This window comes from Leptinotarsa decemlineata, unplaced genomic scaffold (genome assembly GCF_025532065.1).
Source record: "Leptinotarsa decemlineata unplaced genomic scaffold, Ldec_3_MD MMD2_tig00000882_RagTag_RagTag, whole genome shotgun sequence".
NCBI classification, from domain to species: Eukaryota; Metazoa; Arthropoda; class Insecta; order Coleoptera; family Chrysomelidae; genus Leptinotarsa; species Leptinotarsa decemlineata.
The window spans coordinates 5,119,491-5,147,416 of record NW_027412556.1 but is presented as its reverse complement, the minus strand read 5'-3'; the positions used below and the strand labels follow the sequence as shown (position 1 = coordinate 5,147,416).

The 27,926-nt window shown below is 36.4% G+C and overlaps 1 protein-coding gene across 4 annotated transcripts; it reads left to right on the top strand.

Annotated features, from left to right (window-relative positions):
• Positions 1-63: 63 nt before the first annotated feature.
• On the top strand, positions 64-27,397 carry LOC111508817 (uncharacterized). 4 transcript variants are annotated; one of them, XR_012465366.1, is made up of 7 exons: positions 64-223; positions 3,490-3,692; positions 5,710-11,149; positions 13,582-13,784; positions 15,476-17,133; positions 18,527-18,729; positions 26,712-27,397. XR_012465366.1 is itself a non-coding variant. In XM_023164434.2 (3 exons), the coding sequence occupies exons 1-3, from the start codon at positions 17,070-17,072 to the stop codon at positions 26,976-26,978; spliced, it is 534 nt and encodes a 177-aa protein (XP_023020202.2). In that variant the 5' UTR covers positions 17,010-17,069; the 3' UTR covers positions 26,979-27,397. The 4 variants fall into 4 exon arrangements, 1 of the variants encoding a protein (XP_023020202.2); XR_012465367.1 differs by lacking the exon at positions 13,582-13,784; XR_012465365.1 differs by lacking the exons at positions 64-223; positions 3,490-3,692 and having other exon boundaries at positions 10,288-11,149.
• Positions 27,398-27,926: the final 529 nt, after the last annotated feature.

Below are 27,926 nucleotides of genomic sequence, written 5' to 3'. Positions count from 1 at the left end.
TATTTATATCTCGTTATTCCATTTTCCTTACGGTTTCTGAAACATTTAGCGATAGTACGAGGAAAAGGGAATCACCCGTCTTCGTAAGTAAGCCTCTGAGTGTATCAAACTTCTTATAAATGAATAATCAAACAAGAAATTCATCAGTGTAATCTCACAATGCAGACCTCCATCAACTTCGTAGTTATCTGTGCTCTTTTCTCATCAGTATTCTGCGGAAATGGTAAGACACATTCTTTATGCTTTCATGTAAAGTAACTAATTTCACATTTTTCGTTGTTGCTCCCGAATTTGGGAAGAGATAGTACCGAAAAAACATTATTGCAGAAGCACAACAAAATCATAATCATTAACAACGACACCAATTAATGTTTTTCTCTGATAAGATTAATTCAGTGGTACCATTATTCGTGCATTACTCTCTTTCTATCGAAATTTTTTCATTTTATTATCTTATATTATTATGCAAAGGAGTTTTTCCACTAGTTTCCCTCATTTGATATGTATGAATATTATTTTAATTTTGTGGAAAACCTTTCTTCGAAATCCGTCTGAAGACGGACGAACAACAACTACGAATCTATTGAAATGTGTAGGAGTAGAGTATACATGCCATACACTCAAAAAACACTAAGTTGATATGAAAGGAACTCATCATTTGAAAGAGATTCCTGTTACAGTTCTCAACAATCATCATGATTATTATTAGTTATTTCTGTAGCAATGGTTTGCCCCCTTTGCAGCCTGAAAGATCTGAAACAGATAGTAATGGAATTTCTGTTTTTATGTCTAACATTTTTTTATTTCTTTCTATATCTGAGAAAATATATTATTTTGCTCAATGTGTGATCCAATTCATTTTTTTAACAATTTCTCATTTTTGTTGTATTCATGATTCACCATTACTTTCATACTGAAAATAAAACAGAAATGGTTTTGTTCGAATATCCAAAATTCAATTCCTGATTCGGTTTTGAACAAAATTGAAATAATGAAATTAGTACCAACTTTGATTGTACGTTTTTTGTGGCTCCATATCTCAATAAATATTTATTCTGCTATATCGTGGTAAACAAGGTGTAACTGAATAAGTGTGAAACATTCAAGGAGGTGATTCCTTTATATGAAAGATAGGATCTTTCATATAAAGAAACTTCATTGGAGCATCCCATGTTAAGATACAGCCCCTTAAAGGGCGTACATGAAATTTGTAAAACAATTTTTTTCACGAGCACTGAAAAAGTTACAATATTGAAATTAACCTGTCGTTTTGTACTACCAAAAAGACACTTAACCAGTAATTTATTTGGTTTACCTCATGGTTGTAAGGGGTGGAAAACGCAACCCCTAAAATTTATTTCCAATGTAACTTTTTGTTTTATTATTTGTTTACCATTTAAAAATTTATTTCCGATAGCTTGGGTTTTTTGAACAAAATAAACCAGTTCGCAGCAAAAAATTATTTTACGAACTACAGAGATACATCGTCATGAATGCGAACTGGATTTATTGTTATTTTGTAGTTAGTACCTGCATTAAACGATAAAGGGTAATGAACAAAACAAATTTATTAATAACAAAACACACAACACGTAGAAATCATAGTAAATGTTCAACACATTACATCATAGTAAATGTTCACACATTACGCATGCGTCTAGACGTCGGCGTATTAAGCCACGTATTTGCTCAAATATTCCTGGAGTCTCTCTGGTTACCCTGCACACATCGATGTTGCGGTTTCTTAAGTCCTCTACATCGCGAACAGGAGTACGATAAACCAAATGCTGTAAATGGCCCCAAATAGAGAAATCGAGAGGATTGAGATCCGGGGATCGAGTGGGACAGTTATGTGGTCCTCCTCGACCTATCCACTGATTTGCATATGTTTCAGTTAAATGCTGACGTGCTACTTGACAAATGGGCGAGAGCCCCATCATGCATAAAAAACATGTCCCTTTTGACGCCCAAAGGAACTTCCTCCCGCAGTACTGGATGCACTTCTCTTAAAAATTGAACGTATGCCTCACCATTTGATCGAGGAGGTAGAAAATGAGGCCCAATTAAATCATCCCCAATAATTCCGAGCCACACGTTGAGCGAAAACTGTTCTTGATTGTTAGTTTCGACAATAGCGTGAGGGTTTTCATCAGCCCATATGTGGTAATTATGAAAATTAATAATCTTGTCCCGAGAAAAACTACATTCGTCTGTGAATTCTATCGTCTTCAGAAAGTCACAATTTCTTCTAATCATTTCCACCATCCAATTGCAAATTTCAAAACGGTTCGGAAAGTCTCGCGGTAAAAGTATCTGTACTTGTTGCAGATGGTAAGGGTATAAGAGTTGTTCCTTTAAAATTCGAAATATCGTCCTATGATCAACATTTAGCTGGAAAGTAATCTTTCTAGTACTGGTAGTAGGTTGTTCTTCAATCAAATTAAGTACTGCTTCCTCAAGCTGTGGTGTTCGTGCTTCTCGATGGCGACCACAATCCTGCGTTCTTTTTGTCGTAATCGTTGATGAAGTCGAGCAAATATTCTATGTGAAGGATGCTGCCGTTGAGGATACATTTCAGCATATATCTTCTAGAAGCTTCTAACCCATTCCCCTGCGACAGACCGTAAACGTAATGCATATCAGCCATTTCCTCATTTGTATATGCCATTTTAATAACAAGTGAATTATTGAAGTAACAAATTAAGAACAGAACAACAACACACAATTAGTATTAATTCAATTTCGAAAATTCACAAACTGACAGCGTCATACCAATTTAATTGTCACTATCGTTAATAGCAACCTACTAGATAGATTAGTTTCGTATTTTTGCATTTATGACGATGTATCTCTATAGTTGTTCCTAAAATAATTTTTTGCTGCGTACTGGTTTATTTTGGGAAAAAAACTCAAGAGACATTTTTTGTTTAGAATGAAACAGGCTATCAGAAATACATTTTCAAATGGTAAACAAATAATAAGACAAAAAGTTACATTGGAAATAAATTTTAGGGGTTGCTTTTTCCACCCCTTACAACCATGGGGTAAACCAAATAAATTACTGGCTAAGTGTCTTTTTAGTAGTACAAAACGACAGGTCAATGTCAACTTTTTTAGTGCTTGTGAAAAAAATTATTATACAAATTTTATGTACCTCCTTCAAGGGGCTGTATCTTAACAAGGGATGCTCCAATGAAGTTTCTTTATATGAAAGATCCTATCTTTTTTTCGATGAGGAATCACTTCCTTGAATGTTTTACACTTATTCAGTTATACCCTGTATACGGATCGATAGAGAATTTTGAGATATTTCAGTTCAAAGTAGTCCCATGAAGACGGATAAAACTTTAGAAATACCCATTAACAAGCATATTCATAAAATAACATGAGTTCATTGAATTTCGTTTTTGTTTCACTAGAAGAAAACTAAATTTTCCAACTAATCACCGTTTCATCATCTCCACAATGATATCACATGACTCATTTTAGGGTATTACTGGAGAGATTGGAATGGCACAGTCCCTTCGGATGCGTATATTGTGGCAAATGATAGCAAAGGCCCTGTATATTTTGCCCAAGCGTATGTATACAACACAGGATTATTCGTGGGAAATATCGAAAAACATCAGCATTCTATTGCATTAAACCCTACGACAGGCAATGGTCCAGTTAAATACAGCAATGTGTTGAAGGTATGTGTGGAATAAAGTAGTTAATATTTTCGGTAATTTAAATTTTGAGATTATTCGAAATTCCACACGAATGTGGCGGATTGAAGTTTATTTGTATCTAACATTTGAGCTTTTGTTTGAAAATCGATCTCTTGAATATCTTCTATTAGTGGAAGTCAGTATGTTTTGAGTGCCATTCAGGTTAAGAATTTCATTGACTAATGCGTCGGCCGATCCATCATATATCATTGACTAAAGTTTCCAAATCGATATATTTATCATCAATCTTTTTATTATTCAGAGTATATGAAAAATCATCTTCGTCTCAAGTGATCCCATGCCTTATCAGAATATCAAAATAAGACTTGCATGAAACAAATAATCTCTATCAGTGGTGTACTTTACTTACTTACTTACTATAATAATCTTTATTCAATATTCCATAATACAAAGAAGTATCTCACAATAAAATAAAGTGAATAAAGCTGATGACCGATAAGTACTATTGCACTTGTTTCGCCATACAATACCTAAAAATACGGATAACAATAACATACATATACAAGTACTTAACAATAGAAAAAATGAATAAATAAATGCATAGAATATAAAATAATAATAATCAGAGTAATAATGAAGTTCTCACTCATTTATGTAAATAATAATAGTAACTCTATTGAATAGTAATACAAAGGTGTTATCTCAGGAAACATATGGATGAAGCTAATGAGCAGTATATCTTTTTGCACTTGTTTGGCATTGAAATGTGATAATGTTATAAAACGAACGCGAATTATATAATAGTTAAGCAGAAAGAATAAACAATGCAACACCGTGATGGAGGAGGGGACCTAAATTTTCAGAACTGAAGAAAGAAACGCTGAAAAAGCGTTCCGGCACTATTAAATTTTGCCATTGGTGAATAGAAAGTAAATAATTTTCAGAGAAAGGAGGAAAATATTGGACACACCATTTTTTTTTCAAATTAGAAACTAGTCAACTTGACAATCGGATTAAAATATGAATAATAAAGCAATTCTCAAGAAAGACGTTATTTGGAAAACTGTCACTATTGTACTAGTGGGTTATATTGGCTTTGAGGACCGCTGTGATTTATGGCTTATTCGCATACACCTGCGACTCAATAAAACGCCACTATAAAAAGTCTAACGGGGTCAAATCGCGCGATCTCGCTGGCCAGTTCACATCACCTTATCGTGAGATGACTATGGCCACAAATCGCTCGTGCAGAATATTCAATGTGGCATGAGCTCTGTGGCATGTAGCGCCGTCCTATTGAAACCAGAAATGTTGTTGGTGTCCAGATCATCCAATTCAGGACAGAGGAAGTTGGTAGTCATCGACCTTCAGTGTTCACCGTCGACAGTGACGGCCTGTCAACTTCGTTCTCAAAGAAATATAGACCAACGACGCCGCCAGCACAAAATCCACCACAAACAGTTACTTTTTCGTGATGCGTTGGACGTTTCTGAATCCCATGTGAGTTAGTATTGTCGCAAATTCGATAAATTTGTTTATTCACGTACCCATTCATCCAGTCATGAAGCGAAATTCACCCAAATTGTGGTCTGCGAAAAGCCGAGTTCTTTTGAGCGACACGGTTTTGATCGCCTTATATTCTCCTGCACACTCTCACATAGACCGGCGATGTTTTCATCAGATCTTGGGTTTTATCGACGTACGGGTATTGGTCGATCGTTTACTGTATTAGGGGATCCAAATACATCCACCACATTGCGAATGGTCCTCTCAGTAGGACTCAGTATGGCGACCGTAAAATGGGCGAAGCGCGCGGTACGTTGCCCGCACGGTACGTTGCACTTGTTGTTGAATGATATATCCATCCATGATGACTTGGCAAAACAGACTGAATGAATGACATTTAATTTGACAGATGTAGCTTCATCAAGATGGCTGTTATCAATTGTCAAGTTCGGAAGTCCCTGTATAACTTCACTATAACTACACTCAATTTTCATTTCCTCATTGGCATAATGAACTAATATTTCTGTTTAAGATTTTCTGTTCATCATCGGAAGAGTCCCTGATGTGGCTAGAAAGTAACACAACTCTCACTCCAAAACTCACCAATTTCGTCCAACCGGTGTTAGGCGGGATCACAAATAACAATGGAACTGTATATGTAGGAAGATATTTCGCTGATGGTCGCACATACGTTGGAAGTATACATAGTGATAATTACTTATATTATACAAAACCTACTGGAGAAGGAGCATACATTAGCAAATACGAAATATTGATTCACCAACTTGAAATCGGCTCAAGCTGCTGATAACCGACAGTTTTGGATCCCATGACCTCATCGAGAAAAATGTGTTTAGTGCACAAATTGATGAATGTTACATCACACATTCCTCACTCATTGGTCAACATAATTGATTATATCAATGTTCATTCAATTTCATTCATGTCTACAATCGATAAGGTTTTAAACATTTCCATATATTGTAATTTTGATATCAGAATCATGTACATATTTATTTCATTGTCAATCAATAAATGATGTCACAAATCGGCTGGTTTTCATTTTTGAAGATTTTTCAAACGAATTAATTTAAAAAGGAAGTTTCCTACTTATAAGAACAAAGTACAGCTAGAACTACTCAAATAGGTATTACTCATGTATGACTGCTGCAACATGCACACAAGACAAGTGCAATAGAGTAATATAGCTACAAGAGTTCTGGCTCATTTCTTATGGAAAAACACGTACAAATTTAAGGAGGTCCATTTTGAACCTCTTTGGGCCCCAGGCCTAGTTCACACGGAAGACACAAAGGTCCGCGCCTCCTCTCTGCCAGACGTCCATTCTGTGTCAATTAGGCCTTAGACTTTCAGAGCTCACTCCTCCACTTTTGCCGTCATACAGTCTGAAGCTATCGCGCGTACAGCGGGAAATTCAAATCCAGTAGAGGAGCAAGCTTGCTTATCTTCTGATTGGTCGATTGTATGACGGCAAAAGTGGACAAGTGGGCTCTGAAAGTCTAAGGCCCAATTCACACAGAGTGGACGTATGCCAGAGACGAGGCGCGGACCTTTGTCCCTTCCGTGTGAACTGGGCCTAAGGTCCAAAAAGGTTCAGAAGGGATCCGCTCAAATTTGCAAGGTTTTACATGAGAAATGAGCCAGAACTCTTGCAGCTATATAACTCAATAGTCCGTGAATGACTGATGTTATCGTCCACACAAATCCAGTCACTGTCAAGAATACAAAAGTAAGACCAGAGGAAGAGCAGCGACCCAAACTAAGGACCGCAGCCCCCGAAAAGTGCATCCAAGCTCCAAGTTTCGAGAGTCCTAGCTGGAGTCCTAGCATAATTTAAAGACGAACAGAAGACAATGGCCCAACATGTTGTTGACTACATGGACCTAAAAACAGTCAATAACAGTACGACATACTCCGGAAAGTACACCGGAGATTATTCTGCATGACAAAAAAAGAAAATGATGTGGAAAGGATATCGAAACCCATCTCCATTACACGAAGAACGGGGTGTCATCTTCATTAATCAGGAGAAAGTCGAAGCATTTGCTGACCCTTTGGAAAGACAATGTGAAGAAAATGATGTCCTTATTATTGACGAGGTAGAAAATATCTTGCATCATGTCGAAGAGGAATGAGACAACACCCAAAGAACAACCCCTGAACCCTACATTTTCGGAGGAAGTCCGAGATATCATCAAGGGTCTCGCCACACGGAAAGCTTCAGACGGGAACAAAATTCCAAACCGAGCATTGAAAGCCCTACCCAGGATGGTAGTCAGGAAATGGTATTTCCTGACTTTAACACTCTCCTTATTGAAGAGAACAATATCCGTGGACGCATGCTACTGCGTTGACTGCAGTGATGAATGTTGTATCAAGAAGTCTCAGCAAGGGCTATCGTGTTGGCTCAGTTTTCAAGGAAAATGAGCTGTACAAAGTTCTTGATTTGAAACTGAGAACTTGTCAAGAATTCAATTATTGGTTCTCGGAATTTGGAACTTCTTCAAAAAACTTCATATGAGTTGTGAATTAGAAAACAATAATTCAGCTACAAGTAATCCTTATGCTAACTCACAAGGTCAATATCAGTTCTTTTTGTTAACAATAACTTGTGTTTATAAGCCTTTGGAAGTTGTAAGACATGGATGAACCTTAATGGAAATTTCGGGAATCAACAGTGATACAGAAGAAGAATAAGACATTTTTTTAAAGACAGAACACAAGCACTACAGGAAAATCCTTGAGGCATTCCTCTTAAAGCAGTGCCTGTGCAAAAGTAGTGATTCAGATTGGATTTGAATCGCTGGTTGAATCCATTTGGAAAAACGTTCTACATAAAAGCCGTTTTCCTGATGAAAGAGTTCTTAACAGTGAAGTTCGAGATAAACTGAGTTGAACATCAAAACGATGAGCAGTCACAGTCCGTCGTGTATTTCTGTACCGCTCTTGGTGGAATCAAATGTGCCAAGTCATTTGATCACTTTCTGTGAAAGTATCTATAGAAGAGATACAAATCTCCAACCTTCCTTCGATGTTCCAGACTTACAAGGTTGCTAGTAATGTTCGCGTCTCCAATCAGGCGGATGGCTCTTTTCTGAATGGAATCCAGCAGCTTCAGGATATGCTTAGGGGTTGAACTATATACATGAAGGTTTAATCTGAGCTTTATAAAGTATCGAAAGTCGTGTTTACAGTTTTCTGGTTCGGAATAGTGTTCCAAGCTTTTGAGAAGCGGCCTTTGCGACTCCAGTGACATGATTGTGCTAAGACATATGGTGTCCATTTCACCCCCAACAACAAAGCAGACAGTGGAATTGTCTGACCTGACTTAATTATATCTGGTTCGGAGACATCTATCTTTTTGGAGAAAACAGATGACTGGGTTTTTGTGAGATTGAATTGAACCTGGTTAGTTTCACCCCAATTCGAAATCACTTCTAGATCCTCAATAATATATGCAACCTCCTGCTGCCGGTGAAGATGTGTATCCGCAGCCGATGTTCTGAAATCCAAATGAAATGAAGAGACAAGTGTGCTGTCGTAAGTCTTCAATATACAGAATATACAATAGAAAGAGGATTTGAGCGTTGATAGAAAAAGTATTCGAGAGATATTCGTCGACGGCCACTTGCAGGGAAGTTCTTTCAGGAAGCTGAAGAGCCATACACAAAAATGATCCGACAATCCATAGTTAGTTGTGAAAGGTGTCGGTGGATGTCGAGACGGTAATTGTTGAGTTGGAGATTGTTGAATTTGTGATGCTGTTTGTAGGGTCATTTGGAATTTAATTGATATTATTTTCTATTGCATTCATCGTTGAATTCATGAACGAATCTGGATACGCGAATTATATCGCCCGTTCCCATGTGAACCGCTGACCATGCTGAAGCAGAATCTCGCGATTCTGGGAAACTGATGTGCAAGCAATCTTATCTTCATGGGAAGAATACTTTTGTAATTCAGTTATAATTTTGCTCTAATACTATTAACATCAATTTTTGTTAATAAAATTAATTTTTAAAAAAGTACTCTGACAACCGAAAGTTATACTTGGCGCAGTCGGTAGGATACTCGAAATTGCACGTATCGAACGTGCAGTTTTCGTTTCAACGATTTATCGGGTATCGAACTTGTTGTTTTGTCTTGTGGAGGTGTTTGTGAAGGAGTGGCTCTTCAAACTTCAAAAAACCCAATCCATCGTGGACCTTTAGCTACCTTCAACCGGCAGATCATCGGGAAGTGGAACAGAATCGTCTAGTCTCACAAGGAAGTCTTTCTGGAAATCAAAAATCGAGAGCCTGGAAGTTATCTATTCGACATTCTAATTGGATGCCAGTTATCCTGTGGCAACCAAATCATAACCAACGATCACCAAGTTACCAATAGTGAACCAATCATCTTACCAGACTTGAACGAAGGGAAGCCAGAGCCACCCAAACCAATAGGGATCCAGCTTGATGACCTGAACCTGGACGAACTTCATTCAATAAAAACAGCAATAATGGAAAACGAACCGACTATATCCTTCAAAGACGTGGCACATATCCCAAGTTTTTGGGCGATGTTTATCTACTTGGTCCTAGTATCGATTTGTTTGTACCTAGTGCACAAGAAGATTGGTTTCAGAGGGTGCAAAACCAATGGACCATCCGAACCAAGTCAAGGTATCGAGATGTCTAGGGTTCCACTTCCTTGCTGACCCTCCTACGTTGAATCTTCGGGGGGAGGAATTATATCGCCCGTTCCCATGTGAACCACTGATCATGCTGAAGCAGAATCTCGCGATTCTGGGAAACTGATGTGCAAGCATTCTCATCTTCATGGGAAGAATACTTTTGTTATTCAGTTATAATTTTGCTCTTATACTGTTAACATCAATTTTTGTTAATAAAATTTATTTTTAAAAAAGGACTTTGACAACCGAAAGTTATATTTCGCGTTCTCTTTCAGAACAGATGTTATTATTGATACTTCTTCACTGAAATTTTCTGCATATAGTTTTCGCTCTGTTTTAAAAACAATTTATTATACCTTTTTTACCCCCACATGATGATTTGATGTGTAGTGGAGATATCTATTAGTATGTGTTTTTTTCCGATAAACATTTGTGTCAAATTGATCTGATAGCCTTTCCACCAATACATCAGAGAAAGGGTGTTGTTAAATCTCGATTGTAAACTTCATTGTCTCTTTCTGTTCGTTGAAATAAATGAAAAAAAAAACTCACCCTCATATTTTCCATTCCTAATGGCAAAGATATGATCCGTGATGTGAATAAGTGGATTTGCGTTATGCATACATAATTGAAAGGAAAACTGAATTGCAAAATGTGACCCGATCCGAATCATATCTTTAATTATGGGGTTAATGTGCCTGTCTAGCTACAAAACTGTCATGAATGAATGATCTCTAAATCGAATGAAAATCAAGTTACATAACTAACAAATATAGGTTAGGTAACTGTTTAATCTGTTTAAAATCTGTTTTTCCATTAATCAGCTGTTTTCTAGGTTAGGTAACTTCATGATAACACAGCAAAAAAGTTCAAAGAACATAAATATCTCACTATACTGAGTTATGTATGTATTGATGACAGTCTGTCGGAATATGTTTCCACTTTTCACATTCATAACTACTAGTTTGAGACACTGAAGAAAAATATTTGAATCATTATTAGGAAAATAATTACTTAACATTTATTCGTTATTACACGAGACACTTATATCGTGGCAACTATCCCCTTATCAAAACCCTTTATTCTAAAAGATTTTGCAACTATTCGAAGAAACAGCAATAATCCATTTTCCTGGAAAACCCACTTCATGGACTTTCGTATAAATATATATTTATACATAAAGTTCATCAGTGTCATCAATGTAATCTCACAATGCAGACCTCAATCAACTTTATAGTGCTCTGTTTTTTTTTCTCATCGGTTTTCTGTGCAAATGGTAAGGCATATACATTATATGTTTATTGAAAGAAAGTCGATTATTGTTTTCCACAAATTTTATGAGAACTGAATTTGAATGTTAAAACGTTGTTTTTGAAAAAAATCAGTTTCCATAATCTACATTACAAATTGTTTATTTTTGAGATGAAATCAGTAGGACCGATTTATTTTAGCTTGATTCTATCCACAGTTCCCTTTCTAGAGTCTTCTTAAATGTCCTCAATACGTGAAATGTTAGTATTGTGTAAATCGTGAAGTACTATTTTCACCCTACACATTCAATTAAAATGAATTCACACATATCAAAGCCGAAACTGAAGCAGTACTATTTTTTGCGAGTGAGTTTGAATAAATTGTGGGTTCTCTAGAACATTTAAAGTTTCTTTGTTCTTCTTCTAAACAATCCTGTTTTGAATTTAAGGGGTTATATTTTTTAGTGTGTATTTTCTATAATGTTATCCAATTTGGTACTGAAGAGCCTTAGGGCAAGTGTCTTAAGGCGAAACATCGGTGTATACCAGTGAGGATGGCAGTGTTCTATGTAAGTGCACTTTGTTACCATTCATTTAAAGTATAACTTATGTGAATGATATCTGATTTTTATTCCACAACGGATGTTTGAAATACAAACTGAGTAGAGAAAAGTATCTTCTGTATAATTCAGTGTTCATATAGAAGTATTTGTTTCGAAAGATTTTTTTCTTTCGTATAATTCAATGTTTATATGAAAGTAGCTGTTTCAGGAGGACTTTCTTTCAGTTCGTGTCTGAAAGTTACTTAATAATAATAATATTAATAATACCGTCTTTATTATCTTCTAATACATTCAAATCAAATCAATCATGTACAGTGCATTTATTATAAGAAGACAAAAGGCGAAGTTCAATTTACATGATGACAAGTCTTCATTCAATTGCTCTTCCACTTAACCTCAAAAATGTCGCCTAGTACGCAAAGGAATAAACAAAAAGAATTTTTAAATATCTTAAAATATTATGACTATTTATAGATTTGTAATAGGTAGGTAGCTATGGGGTCATTAATAGTTTGAAGATAATAAGAATCGTTTGAAATTGATATTAAAATGATTGAAGTCATCTCGTTTCATGGGCTCGGGAATGTCATTATAAATTGCACAGATCTGGTAGCTGAAACTCCTTCTAAAGAACTCTGTGCGAAAGGATGGCGGAGTTAGTCGGCCTTTATACCTTACATTAATATTATGCACATCAGTTCTAAAAGTGATTTTCTGGTGTAAGTAAGACGGCATTTTACTATTAATTATTTCGTGAAACAAAGTTGCAGCATGTAACACTCTCCTGTCGTTCATATTTAACCAGCCGGTATACTTCAGTTTATGTGATATTCCCTCTCTTCTTCTTATACCAAAAATCAACCGTAGGCAGGAATTCTGAACTTTTTGTATCTTTTTCTTGAATTGGTTGGTTAAACATGGACCATACAAAACATCAGCATAATTGAATATAGATAAAACTGATGATTCGCACAAATTCGCCTTCACCTTCATGGGTAGGAAATTTCGGTGTCCATATATGATTTTGAGTGAATAATATGCACGCCGAATAAACTGATTAACCTGGCTTTCGAATGTCAAGTCCTTATCTAAAATGATGCCCAGGCTTTTGGCTTCTGGGACAACCCCAAGTACATGATCATTTACTACTACTTTCACAGATTTGCAAATATCATTTCTAGGGCCTTTTGGTCCGAAAACAATAACATTGGATTTACTACAATTTATATTTAAGCAGTGATCAGAAGCATTTTTCACAAATAATTTTAAGTCACTATTGATTTGAGTACACGCAATATCTATCATTTCAGGTGAGAAGCTATAATACAACTGGGTATCGTCTGCATACAAATGTATATTACAAAATTTTAAACATTTTGCAAGTTGAGATGTGTAGATAGCAGACAAAAGGGGTCCCAAAATAGAGCCTTGTGGCACTCCACATGTCAACTTCAAATATTGTGAGCTGTTTCCTTCTATGGTAACCTTTTGTTGACGGTTGGTGAGATACGATCTGATTAGTGATATAGCATTTTTAGAGAGTCCTATATAGCCAAGAATTAATAACATTAAATCGAAGTTAATAGTATCGAACGCTCTACTGAAATCAAGAAGTACCAATACTGTATTATTTTTTTCGTCACGTGATCTTTGCATGATCTACACATCCATGTATAGAGTTACTTCCTTCTTTTCTTTTGTATCAAGATGGAGTAGTAGAAAGCCAAAAACTTTCTTTCCTGAAAATTCTGTTTTGTTTATCATTTAAATGAACCAGAATTCCTGATAATGTCAATATCTGAGAAATAATATCTTTTTCTTATGAATCAATGAATCATAAGAGTTTGTGTCAGTTTTTTCCATCATTCCTGAAATGATCTCATGTCTCATTTCAGGATATTACTGGAGAGATTGGAATGGCACAGTCCCATCCGATGCGTATATTGTGGCAAATGATAGCAGAGGGCCTGTATATTTTGCACAAGCTTATGTATACAACATAGGATTATTTGTGGGGAACATCGAAAAGAACCAACACTCCATTACAGTGAATCCTTCGACAGACATACGTTCAGTTAAATCCAGCAATGTGTTGAAAGTATGTACAAACTCAAGTAACACAATTCGTTACAAACTCAGGTAGACACGAAGCATCAAATGACCAATGAAGAAAAGAGAATCGAAACTTTCTATGTTTTTGCCACTTTTATTTGTAACTAACGTTACTGCAGTTTCGTCCTAGGGTGTTTTTATAGAGGTATAGAACTTTAAGTTGGCATTACTTTTCAAGATGGCGACCGATTTAACAGCTGTCAAGTGATTTATTCTTAGTTTGGTTTGGCAATTCATCATGAATAGACTCACGCCTGAACAACGCTTGCAAATAGTGCAATTTTATTTCGAAAATAATGGTTCTGTGCGTAAAACGTATCGCGCACTACGTCCATTTTATCGTCGACAAAATCGTCCATCAGAGCAGTTAATTCGATTAACCATGGAACGTTTTCGCACCACGTTTACTCTTATTGATAACTCGCATCCCCAGAGACGCCGTACGGTGCGTACAGAAGAAGCTCTTGCTGCTGTACAGCGTAGCATTGAGGAAGACCCGGAGGAGTCCATCCGCCATCGAGCACATGAATTGGATCTGTGTCCATCCACTTTATGGAAGATTTTGCGGAAGGATCTAGGTTTGCGTGCTTACAAAATCCAACTCGTGCAAGAATTGAAGCCAAACGATCATCAAGTAAGGCGTAGATTCGTCGAATGGGCCCAAAACGAGATTACCATTGTTCCCAATTTTCATAAGCAAATTTTGTTTAGCGATGAAGCGCACTTCTGGTTGAATGGCTACATCAACAAACAAAACTGTCGCATTTGGAGTAAAGGTAATCCTCAAGTGTATGTCAAAACACCGTTACATCCACAAAAACTGACTGTTTGGTGCGCTTTATGGGCTGGTGGAATCATTGGTCCTTACTTTTTCAAAAACGATGGTGGCCAGAACTTTACAGTCAATGGTGATCGGTATAGAGCCATGATTACTAACTTTTTCATTCCTGAATTGAATAACCGTGATGTCCAGGAGATGTGGTTTCAACAAGATGGTGCAACATGCCACACAGCTCGTGCCACAATAGATTTATTGAAAGACACGTTTGGTGACCGCCTAATTTAACGTTTTGGACCTGTGAATTGGCCTCCAAGATCTTGTGATTTAACACCGCTAGACTACTTTCTGTGGGGCTATGTAAAGTCATTGGTCTATGCGGATAAGCCACAAACGCTTGACCATTTGGAAGACAACATTCGCCGTGTTATTGCCGATATACGGCCACAAATGTTGGAAAAAGTCATCGAAAATTGGACGTCCAGATTGGACTACATCATCGCCAGCCGTGGCGGTCATATGCCAGAAATCATATTTAAAATGTAATGCCACAAGATTATCTTTCGTATAAATGAAATTCATGTCAATCGAATTATCCATCGCTGTTTTATTGCAACTTAAAGTTCTATACCTCTATAAAAAACACGCTTCATAAGCACATTTTCACATTAAAGTACATTAAGCACATTTTATACATTAAATGTATAAGTTTGAGCAGGCTATGTTTCTCTCATCCGTGGGTTTCGTTATTCTGGAGGTAACAACCGGAATATGCCTGTCTAATAAATTCATCAAACAGTTAAATATTCGAAAGAATGGAGGTGGTCGAAGATTTTTTTAACCTTATCACTGTACCACACTCTCATTGATATTGTACTGAATGTATTTTTTCATTTTAGATTTTCTGTTCATCATCAGAAGACTCACTCATGTGGATACAAAGTCATTCAGGTCTCATTTCAAAACTAACTAAATTCGTCCAACCGGTGTTAGGCGGGATCACAAATAACAATGGAACTGTATATGTAGGAAGATATTTACTTAATGGCCGTATGTACGTAGGAAGCATACACAGTGACTATTTCTTGTATTACACAAGATCTAGTATACAGGGCGGATTAGTTAGCCATTACGAAATATTGATTCAAGAATCTGAAATGAACTCAAATTGCGACGAAAAAGATGTCCCGCCTGTTTGATTAGTATCCTCAATTTTGTGAATAATTTACTTTTTGATCCTTGTATCACAAATTTCTTAACATTGTATTCACAATCGTTAAACATTATTATAAACATATTCCAACTTGAACTCGGAAACCATGTGATATTTATTTCAATTTTCAATAAATAAACAATCAAAAAACTAGCTGAGTTTCACTTTTGAAGTATTTCATAGAGGCATAAAGGACAAGTGACAAGGACGCCTGGAAGATGTGGAATATTTTATTCATTTATTTATTTATTGACGGCAATGCCCATTTAAAGTTATAACTTCGACAAGTTCCGGGGAATTGATGCTGCCATTGATTATTTTATGAATTAGTGTAAGATCTGATTCTAATCTTCTATGAGCCAGAGTATTTAAGTTAAGAATGTCCAATATAATTTTATTCATATTCATATTCACCAATATGATATCCCAGTTTATATGCAGAGTACCTTAAAAACTTATTTTGAACACGTTCAAGCATATCAATATCCACATGATATGAAGGGCACCAAATTGTGGAATTGTATTCGATTATTGACCTTACAATTGAACAATATATGATTTTTATTGAAGTGAGAGATAATTCATTTGCAGATATAAGAATGAAACCTAACATTTTTAGTGCTTTAGAAGTAATATTTGCAATATGAGCTTCAAATGACATTTTTGAGTCGAGAGTGATTCCTAAATCTCTGATTGTGTTTGTTCTGATTGATTGATTTTGTATGGCCGGTTAATGGGATTTTTGTTTCGGAAAAAAGTCTATATTTGATTGCAGTAAATTTATATCATACCAGCGAACAAAGTTATATAAATCTTACTGTAATAATTCTGTATCAGTTGAGTCATGAATAACTTTAAACATATTCAGGTCATCAGTAAACAAAAGAAATTCACTATGAAGAATAACATCTTTCATGTCATTTACAAATAGGTTTAAAAACAATGGCTCTAAATGAGAACCCTGTGGTACGCCCGATGATTGAGGAAGATACTGAGTTACCATATTTTACAAATTGTACTCTGCCGGCTGGATAATTTTTAATCCATTTCAGAATGTTTTGTGTTGATAAATTGTGATTCAATGTCTCAATAGTCTAGACCATTGATACAATTCTGTTATCTGTAAATTGGTTTTTCCATATTTTATATCAAAGCCTTTATTTTCATCCAGGAAAAAAATTTTTAACAATTCAACGGAAACGGAATTTCCCGTCTATCTCAATATTTATAAACGAAGGAAATCAAACAGAATTCATCAGTGCTATCACTCTTATCATACTATGCAGACCTCTGTCAACTTTGTAGTATTTTGTGCTCTTTTCTCATCAGTAACATGTGGAAGCGGTAAATTATAACATTTTTTGTTTTCGTCCTCCAAAGTATATTATTTTCATTATGCCAAAAGTTTCGGAATGGTCCATCTTTTCAAATGTATGTATACGTAGTGATTCTCTATTCTGATTTCTCAAAATATGAAAGTCGTTTATGTAACCACCCCGTTTCAAAAGTTTTGCATGTACTTTCCCAATGGTCAGACGATGGCCATACTATCTTCCAGACCTCAGACCACCGCTATTGTGAACGTGGATTCGGTCCCAGCTCTGGGACGGTTGGTTTCCACTGCGTATCATTTGAGGAATCGAAAGTTGTAATCCTCAATCCTCATGAGTAAAAAAACTACACGGTGGCGCATTACCAGAAAAAAATTGATGGCATTCATAACTGAACTGGAAGTATAAAAAATTTTATGTAATTATGAATGAATTGGGCATCCCGAAACTTTTGGCATATATTGCATAATAAATGTGAGTTAATTGAAAAGAAGAGATTATCTATTTCGAATTCAGAGAGATATAATATTGTAAAGGTAATCAAATGTTTTCTGAGTCATGAATGTTAGCAATTGTTCTCTGGATTGAATCAGAAATTCACAAATTTTTATTATGGATCGATGCAAATGAAGATGTTTTAACTAAATCTACTGTACATTCACGAAAATTGAAAAAAAAAATCGAAATCATGTTTTTGTATATTCAATCAGGTCACCATCAGGATACTTTGAACCTATGTGATTGAAAAGTTGAATGAAATATTACAATGCGTGCATGGAAAAATGATAATCCTATTAAAACACACAATAAAGTCAGGTTGTAGAATAATAAAACGTGTTTATAATTGAAAAACATGAACACATCAAGTGATTGCTCCAAACAAAAACTTACCACAAATTGTGATTTTCATTTGGAGTGTATTATTTCACATGAAGAAAAACGAAATTGCTGGTAAGTTTTGATGAAAAGCATATACTTGGCGTATCGATAATTTTCAAATAGAAAAAAAATGGATCCTTTGAGCTCCTTTCTCAATTTGTTTTCATTATATCACCTCTCTTCACATTCATTATCAATTTTATTTGAGTCACACACATTTCTTTCATGAGGATGGCATAATAAAAGGTCGAAACGGCATCTGTTATTCCCTGACCTTCATCCATGGAAATATCAAATAGTCCAGAAATGTTTTTCAAAATGAATAATGATGGAAATCCATAACGTTCGTCGTCTAATATTCACAGTATTCCAGAGTATCTCAGTCGTTGGTACATAAGGGGCAGCTAACTTTTCTTTTTATTATTGCTTGTTGACTTCCATATGAGTCATTTATTTCGAACTCTCAGCATTCATTGATCGTGAATAGTTTTTACGTTTCTTGAGTTGATCATCCCAACTGATTCTAGGTTACTATTGGAGAGATTGGAACGGCACAATCCCCTCCGACGCATACGTTGTTGCAAATGATAGCAAAGGGCCAGTTTATTTTGCCCAAGCTTATCTATACAATACAGGATTATTCGTAGGAAATATCAAGAAGCAGCAATTTTCCATTCCACTCAACCCTACGACGGGCAATGGACCAGTGAAATATAGCAGCGTCTTGAAGGCAAGTGCACAAGAAATAGATTGTTTCTCTTCTTAATCTCTCATTCAAATCCTACTATTCAATCTATACTTATGAATGCCAAAGTCACTCACTTAAGTTACACATTCATCTCTGTTCCTCCATACTGGTGAGTCCAGGAAGCTTAAATTTGGTAAAGAGAGAGAACAGAGTTCTTATTGACGAAGCATATTAGGAAATAAATGTTGAAGAGTGTTTTTTTAAATATCCAAAAGATTTCGGTTGGTAGCCGGGCGGTTCGACGTGGGTGCTTTGTTCACTCTCTCAATCGACCGATGTGTGAGTCGGTGGTTCAAAGCCACAGGCTAAACGCTCGATTTTCACTTGTTGTCGTTCAACTCGTGTTAGGAATCAGACCTTGATAGGTAAGACCCTCTTTAGTCCCCAGGTCGCACAAGTTTTGACTTCTGAGGGTTGTCGTTCGTAGGAGTGCGACAGCTGGTTAACGAAAAAAACATATTTCAAACACAACAATACAACATATTTACAAAAGTAGAACAATCCTATACCAAAAGAGTAAATAGAATAGAATAGAATAGAATAGACTATACTTTATTGTCTAAGAAAATACAATCTTATTGACGGGATATTGGGCAAATTTCGGATATGCGGCTGGTTACCTCGTTCACAGGCAGATGGGGCGATGACAAACCTGTTGTTTGTTGTCCACTTCAGCCTAGTTCGAGGAATGATACTCAGAAGGAATTCGATTTTCAATTATCGGAAATCATCGACTTTATGTTGATGATAGACAGTGCCGTGCACTGACGAGTGACCAAACAACCTGAAACCGGTCTGCAAGTGTGTTCCAATAATTGAAAATCTATTGCGGCAGTTGTATCGCCAACAGTATATGCAGGAATAACTTCAGTGAAGAATCCTGCACTGACATCTGTCGGATATGATCCAACGCCCTTCGTGGTATTAGCCAGTGGAGTAGTTGTTTTCTGTTAGGTATCAGTTCATTAACCTACAGTGTAAGGAGTTGAGACTGGCCTGAAGGAACTGTTCTTTTAGATAATTTGACACTATAATTGTCAAGTGCCTGGTTAATTTCTCTGTCTGTTTCACCAGCGCTTTGGTTGAGTTTGAATTTGTAGTGAAAAATGATCGAACGTCACTCAACAACATTATATGGTAATGAGCTTTAAAGAAGCACATGTCGATGTGGTGTTATGACAGAGAAAATGTAGTTATACAGACGGGTCTGCTCTCTAGTACGAGTTTTATTTCTGAATCAATTCTGTACTATCTGAATGAAGCAGACAGAATAAAAATTTCATTTTTTAATATATAAATTCCGATAGCAACAAGGTCGAAGTGAAGGCATCCTGTTATATCAGTTGATATGCCTATCTGTAAATAAATAGTAGGCAAACACATACAGTGTGTGTCTACCATTCACTTATACGAGTATATTTATTTTATTTTATTCTTCGTAAATATGTGGGAAAATCATAGGAAAAAGATCTCTATTGTGGCAATTTGTAATCTTTTTGCAATTGTGTATTGATTAGTTCAATGTTGAGATTTTTTTTCAAAAACTAATGAAACTTCATTCAATTGTAAGTACGCGAGGCGATCTAATATGAAAGAAAATGAAAATTGAAGAATTAACTGGGCATGTATAAAAAGATGAAAATTCAACATATACAAGATTATTCGAATTCGGGTTCATGCACAGGGGTCTCGTACAGAAGATATATCACGTGAACCACATGTCAGGTTGGAATATTCATTGAAGAAGAAAGTAATAAAAATCATGAAATTATGAAACAACAAAAATTAATTGGCGCTCCGGGTTCCAGTGGTGCATTTGCTTTTTCAGCTGCAGGAAAACCCACAGCACCACATCATCTAAAGATAATTATCTGCCAATGTACTATCTTTCATAAAACAAATGTAGGGTACCTGCAGAAGCTCCAATAAATTCAATACATCGCCAGAACACTTAGTGACACGACTATCGTCAAACTTACACCAGTCTTGGTCTTGGTCTTTGACCAAGGCTAAATAATGACCAGATTCAACGCTATAACCACAGTAAATAATGACTGCATAAAGATTACAATAGTGGTCTGCTAGATTGAGGTGTTCATCTATTTCGAAGTTTCGTAAGAGTTTGGTCATGTTTGAAGATCATCAGTGTATCGTATAGACGTATAGCTCGGTTTTCTGACTACATTGAACATTGAACTCAGATTTATCTTGATTATATGTGATGGTGAACCTGAATCTGTTTATAAAATCCGTTATTGAACTGTAAGTAATTCAGATTAATCGAAAGCTGAGACATGGTTTACTTTGGCTTGATTTGATATATATATATATATATATATATATATATATATATATATATATATATATATATATATATTAATTATCTGCGAGCGCTTTCAACAGTTGGTAGTACTGTCATCTTCTAGGTACTCATCAAACTGAACTGGTCATTCTGTTGTCTGCCTCTTTATACGGTCAGAGCGTCTTAACTCAGGTATTTCAAGTACTTTAGGTGAATTTGGCTCCATTTGTTCTGCATCAGGTACTCTTCTTTGTGTTAGATCTTCTCTAGGAATGTGTATGGTTTTGTTTAATATATTGAATGTTAGGTCTTGTTGTGTTTTGATGTGTACTTTCCCAAAAACTTGAATATCCGTAAATTTAACAGTCATAAATCACGTATCGAGGAACAAGTACACAACAAGACCTCACATTCAATATATTAAACAAAACCATACACTTTCCTAGAGTAGATCTAACACTAAGAAGAGTACCTGATGCAGAACAAATACAGGCAAATTCACCTGAAGTACCTGAAATACCTGAGTTAAGAAGCTCTGACCGTATAAAGAGGCAGACAACAGGATGACCAGTTCAGTTTGAGGAGTGTCTAGAAGATGACAGTACTACCAACTGTCGAAAGCGCTCGCAGATAATTAATAGAAGATATAATGCTTCAAATCCTTTTTGTAGAATTTAATATTGAAATATAAATATATATATATATATATATATATATATATATATATATATATATATATATATATATATATATATATATATATATATATAAATAGATAAGTACTTTTTGATAATTCCCATATTGATTTCAATTTAAGAGCCACCAGTAGACAGCTGTTTCAGCCTATTGGGCATCATCAGTAACGGGCAGGCGATCCTCGATTGAAGACAAAATGAGAAAAAACCAAGAAAGTACTTGATAAAAATAGCTGCGTAAACGCAAGCGAAGTGGAACCACCTATTGGTGTGACCCCCAAGTTAACTTACCAAGTTTTTATGTCAGTGTTGGTGGTTTGACCAATCAACCGACAACTGCGGTAGCAGAAATTTGGGAAGCTAACAAGTTGACTTGGGTGTCACACCAATAGGTGGTTCCACTTATGTTTCGCTTGCGTTTACGCAGCTATTTTTATCAAGTACTTTCTTGGTTTTTTCTCATTTTGTCTGATGAACAATTCGGCTTCAGGAGAGACCACTCCACTGAGTTACAGGCTCTAAGGCTGGTCGAAAATACAATCAGCGAGTTGAACACTAATAAAAAAGTGCATATCGTCTTATTAGATATCTCGAAGGCCTTCGACCGAGTTTGGCACGAAGGTCTTCTGCACAAGCTAAACGCGTTCGACCTACCTCGGGGCCTTGTCCGGTGGATCGGGTCCTTCCTGAAAGACAGGACATTTCAGGTTAGAGTAGAGGGATCTCTGTCTGATAACAGAGAGATCCTTGCTGGAGTGCCACAGGGGGCCGTGCTCTCTCCGACGTTGTACTCACTTTACACCAGTGACCTTCCGAGGCCTGAGCGTCTGAAGATATCTCTTTACGCCGATGACACGGCTCTCCTCTCATCTTCCATGCATTGAACGACCTCGAGCGCTGGTACCTTGATTGGGAGATCCGAGTGAACCCGGATAAGACTCAGGCAATAACCATGGGAAGATTGAAATCTTCTCCGGCCAGGAAAGTGAGAATCTCTGAAAGGGAGATTAACTGGCAAGCGGGGGTAAAGTACCTCGGCCTTCTAATAGACCGTAGGCTCACTTGGAACCCGCACATAATGTCCGTCAAATCTAAGATCGAGGGTCGGATAGCAAGTCTGTACCCTCTGATAAATAGATAGCAAGTCTGTACCCTCTGATAAATAGAAAATCAAAAATGAGTCTAAAAAACAAAATTACCATCTACAATACGATGTTCAAGTCTGTCGTCATGTATGCTTCAGGCGTCTGGGGACAAGCTGCTCCGTCCAACATTTCCATTCTGGAAAGGATGATTGTGAATGCTCCTTGGTTCGTGCGGAATGAAGCCATCCGCAGAGATTTGCAGCTGCCTTCCATTCGGCAGTCCATCCAGTCGAGAAATCAAAGAGTTTTTGATGATACAGAAACTCATGAAAACCTATTAGTCAGGAAAGCTATGGATTATGCTATAGACGACCCCTCCCGATATAGAAGGCCCCGACACTCTGTCGTATGAGGCCCCTATATCCTCCGATGAAAGATGAACAACGTTTTCATCCAATTCACCCCATCCAGGCAGGGGTACATCGTGAAGGGCGGTACTGATGTCTGAGGACATTCATGCCGCCATACCATTTAACACCCATTCAGTTATGACCCGTTTGTCTTTCTGGCAAACATCAGTTAAAAGGGGAGGGGAGCCAGGCTTCAACCTGAAGAAAATCAAGATGGATTTCGGCGTCTCATTTTGTCTTCAATCAAGGACCGCCTGCCCGGTACTGACGATGCCTAATAGGCTAAAACAGCTGTCTACCGGTGGCTTTTAAATTGAAATCAATATGGAAAGATCAAAAAGTACTTATCTATTTATTTTTTGCTTTTCCCGGAATTATTGTCCAGCAGCTTGACTGCATTAACCTTTCTAGATTACGGTACCTATGTTGTAGAACGTACTCCTTACATCGAATTAAACTAAAATTGAATTATGTGGCGTAGTTTGGTTATTTATTTTTTCCACTGGAGTGAGTGAATTTTCAATGGAGTGACGTGAGGCGAAATAGGTTATTTTTTTGAACAACTTGTTGAGCCCCGTATTTCTAGTTCTCTTACCGGTTTATTTATATACGAAACTACCGGTATCAAGAGGTTATATTGTTTATTTGTTTTCATTAAGCCATATAGTTTAGGGCAGGAGAAGTTCATTTTAGTCCTGCAGCCTTGCCTTTGCTATTGTAAGCCTAAGACGCTGAAATTTGTAATATAGGTGCTTTTTAGGTCTTAGATACACACTAAGAAGAGATTTTCAAATATTCCAACTGGGGCGCCACCGTGGGGGATAAAGGGGCACGATTATATATGAAAATTACCTTTTCATCACTGTTCTCCGTAACAATATATTTTCGGAGGCTGAAATTTTGTATGTAGGTTCGTTTTATATTAAAGATGTGCAATAAGGAAGGATTTTTGAATATTTCAACTGGAGCGCCCCCTGAGGATGATAGGGGCATGTTTACATATGAAAATTACCTTTTCATCACTGATTCTCCGTACCGCCATATTTTTGGAGGCTGAAATTTTGTATCTAGGTTTATTTTTTGTTGTAGATGTGCAATAAGTGTAGATTTCCAAATATTCTAATTGGAGCGTCCCAACTGGGGATGAAAAAGAAGCGTTTACATATGAAAATTACCTTTTCATCACTGTCATCCGTAACGCTATATTTTCAGAGGCTGAAATTTTTTATCTAGGTTCATTTTATGTTGTAGATATCCCATGAGGAAGCACTTTTGAATATTCCAACAGTAGCTTTCCCCTGGGGATGAAAGGAGAGCGTTTACATGTGAAAATTACCTTTTCATCACTGTTTCTCTGTATCGCTACATTTTCGCAGGCTGAAATTTTGTATGTAGGTTCGTTTTATGTTGTAGATGTGCAACAAGAAATAATTTTCGAATATTCCAACTTGGGATTTCCCTGGGATGAAAGGGGCGCGTTTACATGTGAAAATTACCTTTTCATCACTGTTTCTCTGTATCGCTACATTTTCGCAGGCTGAAATTTTGTATGTAGGTTCGCTTTATGTTGTAGATGTGCAACAAGAAATAATTTTCGAATATTCCAACTTGGGATTTCCCTGGGATGAAAGGGGCGCGTTTACATGTGAAAATTACCTTTTCATCACTGTTTCTCTGTATCGCTACATTTTCGCAGGCTGAAATTTTGTATGTAGGTTCGTTTTATGTTGTAGATGTGCAACAAGAAATAATTTTCGAATATTCCAACTTGGGATTTCCCTGGGATGAAAGGGGCGCGTTTACATGTGAAAATTACCTTTTCATCACTGTTTCTCTGTATCGCTACATTTTCGCAGGCTGAAATTTTGTATGTAGGTTCGTTTTATGTTGTAGATGTGCAACAAGAAATAATTTTCGAATATTCCAACTTGGGATTTCCCTGGGATGAAAGGGGCGCGTTTACATGTGAAAATTACCTTTTCATCACTGTTTCTCTGTATCGCTACATTTTCGCAGGCTGAAATTTTGTATGTAGGTTCGCTTTATGTTGTAGATGTGCAACAAGAAATAATTTTCGAATATTCCAACTTGGGATTTCCCTGGGATGAAAGGGGCGCGTTTACATGTGAAAATTACCTTTTCATCACTGTTTCTCTGTATCGCTACATTTTCGCAGGCTGAAATTTTGTATGTAGGTTCGTTTTATGTTGTAGATGTGCAACAAGAAATAATTTTCGAATATTCCAACTTGGGATTTCCCTGGGATGAAAGGGGCGCGTTTACAAGTGAAAATTACCTTTTCATCACTGTTTCTCTGTATCGCTACATTTTCGCAGGCTGAAATTTTGTATCTAGGTTCATTTTATGTTATAGATGTGCAACAAAAAATAGTCTCCAAATATTCCAACTTGGGATTTCCCTGGGAAGAAAGGGGCGCGTTTACATATAAAAATTACCTTTTCATCACTGTTTCTCCGTATCACTGCATTTTCGAAAGCTGAAATTTTGTATTTGGGTTCTTTTTATGTTGTAGATGTGCAATAAGAGAATACTTCCTAATATTCCAACTGGGGCGCCCCAACTGTGGATAAAAGGGAGCGTTTACATATGAAAATTACCTTTTCATAACTGTTTCTCCTTACCGAGCCATTTTCGGAGGCTGACATTTTGTATGTAGGTTTGTTTTATGTTGTAGATGTGCAACAAGAGAGAATTTTCAAATATTCCAACTGGAACGCCTCCCTGGGAATGAAAGGGGCGCATTTAAATATGAAAATTACCTTTACATAACTGTTTCTGGTTATACTGGTTATATTTTTGGACAAGCTGTTGAGCTGTATTCCTGGTACTCTTGTCAGACTGTTCATAGAAGAAACTACCGGTTTCAAAGGGTTATCTTGTTTATGTGTTTCAGGCCTTATAATTCAGGGCAGAAACAATTCATTTCAATCCTGCAACCTTGCCTTTTCAATTGTAAGGCATTCATCCTTTCTTCGAAGTATGTTATCAAACAATTGTTAGATTACAAGCAGGGATATCCAAGATTATTTGACATGTTTGTTTGTTCATCACTGTCGTTTTGAGTAATTTTTTATAGAAACTTGAATTGTTTGAGAAAAGTGAGTGACAATTATTATTTTGGGAAATGATGAAACGATAGAGCGACTCAGTCTTTCAAAATTTGATAGAGTAGTTTGGGTAGTTGTGTGTTACAATAAACCTTCGAGAATCGCCCAGGAAGGTTAAATAGATCCAACTCACTTTGGACCTAACCCTAGTCTTACCCTGTATCTCAGACATAAATGTAAACAGAATAAAAAATAATGAGAAAGAATCTAATTGATTTATGATGAATTTGGTGGAACTAATACATTCAGTTCAGTTGAAAACTGAAGATGTGGCAAAAACGACAAACAGAGACATTCAGCTCTCATGATCAGCTAGTATTATAATTTCCACTATCATTTTTCAGATCTTCTGTGCATCACCAGACACTTTGATGTGGTTTCCAAGCAATACAACTGTCACTCCCAAACTGGAACGTTTCGTCCAACCGGTACTAGGAGGAATTACAAACAGTAATAAAACTGTATATGTGGGAAGATTCACTACTAACGGATTGACATACGTGGGAAGCATTCATACTGACTACTACTTATATTACACGAAACAGACTGGAGATGGTGGATATGTTAACAAATATGAAATATTAATTCATGAACTTGGGAGTAACTGTTGAAATTTTCCTTTCCGGCAGTCAATTTCAGTATTTCAAGCATCGAAAGTAATAATAATAATTTTCATCGTGATGGGAGTTATGAGTCAATTTTGTATAGTTAGTAATATTTTGAATGTTTCAAATTTTATGTTATTTTATATTTCATCGGTATTTTCTTGTTACTATTTCGAAACGTGATCACATCACTTTTTTCGGAGCTGAATACAAAATAGAAAGATCCATGTTATGGATTGTTTCAGAAACAAACCCAATGAATGGAAATTCAGTAGGAAACTGGAGAAATATTAACAAAAGTTATTTTAATGTGATAGGTAGGAATTCAAACACCAAATATTTGCAAAGATTACTAAATAAATGACAAGATTTCAATAAGAAACATTTAACCTGATAGGCTGTGGAATTAAAAATATATTCAAATCTCCTGATTTTTTATTCCATAAAACTCAATTCTATAGCTGAGATACAAGAGATACAACAACAGTTGTCGATCGATATTGTGTTTTTCAGTTCTTAGTTTTCACAGTCAGCAGCTCAGCAATAAAGCAGAAACAATGAGCGCAAGATATTTGCTATAGCTTCTTTGCTTTCATTTATTCTGAGTTAGCAGCTGTTGCGAGAAATAATAAATCTAGTTCAGTGTTCGGTACTGAGATTTTTGCGCTACTACCGATAGGCGAGTTTTACTTGCTCGCAATCTTTGTTGAATCAAGATTTGCCGTTAGACGTTCTTTCATTGAAAAAGAAATATATACATCCATGGAAGATGGAAGATAACTTCCGCGATTTCAAAAGCACAATTTGATGGATCATCATAGCTGAAACAAACATTTAGTCAGGGCTGCTGAGTGGGAGTTCCCACTCAGATCTATAATACCAAACTTTGCGCGACTTAGATTGTTTCCCAACATGTATCGGTATTTCACTCAGTACTGAAATTAATTTGTGGCC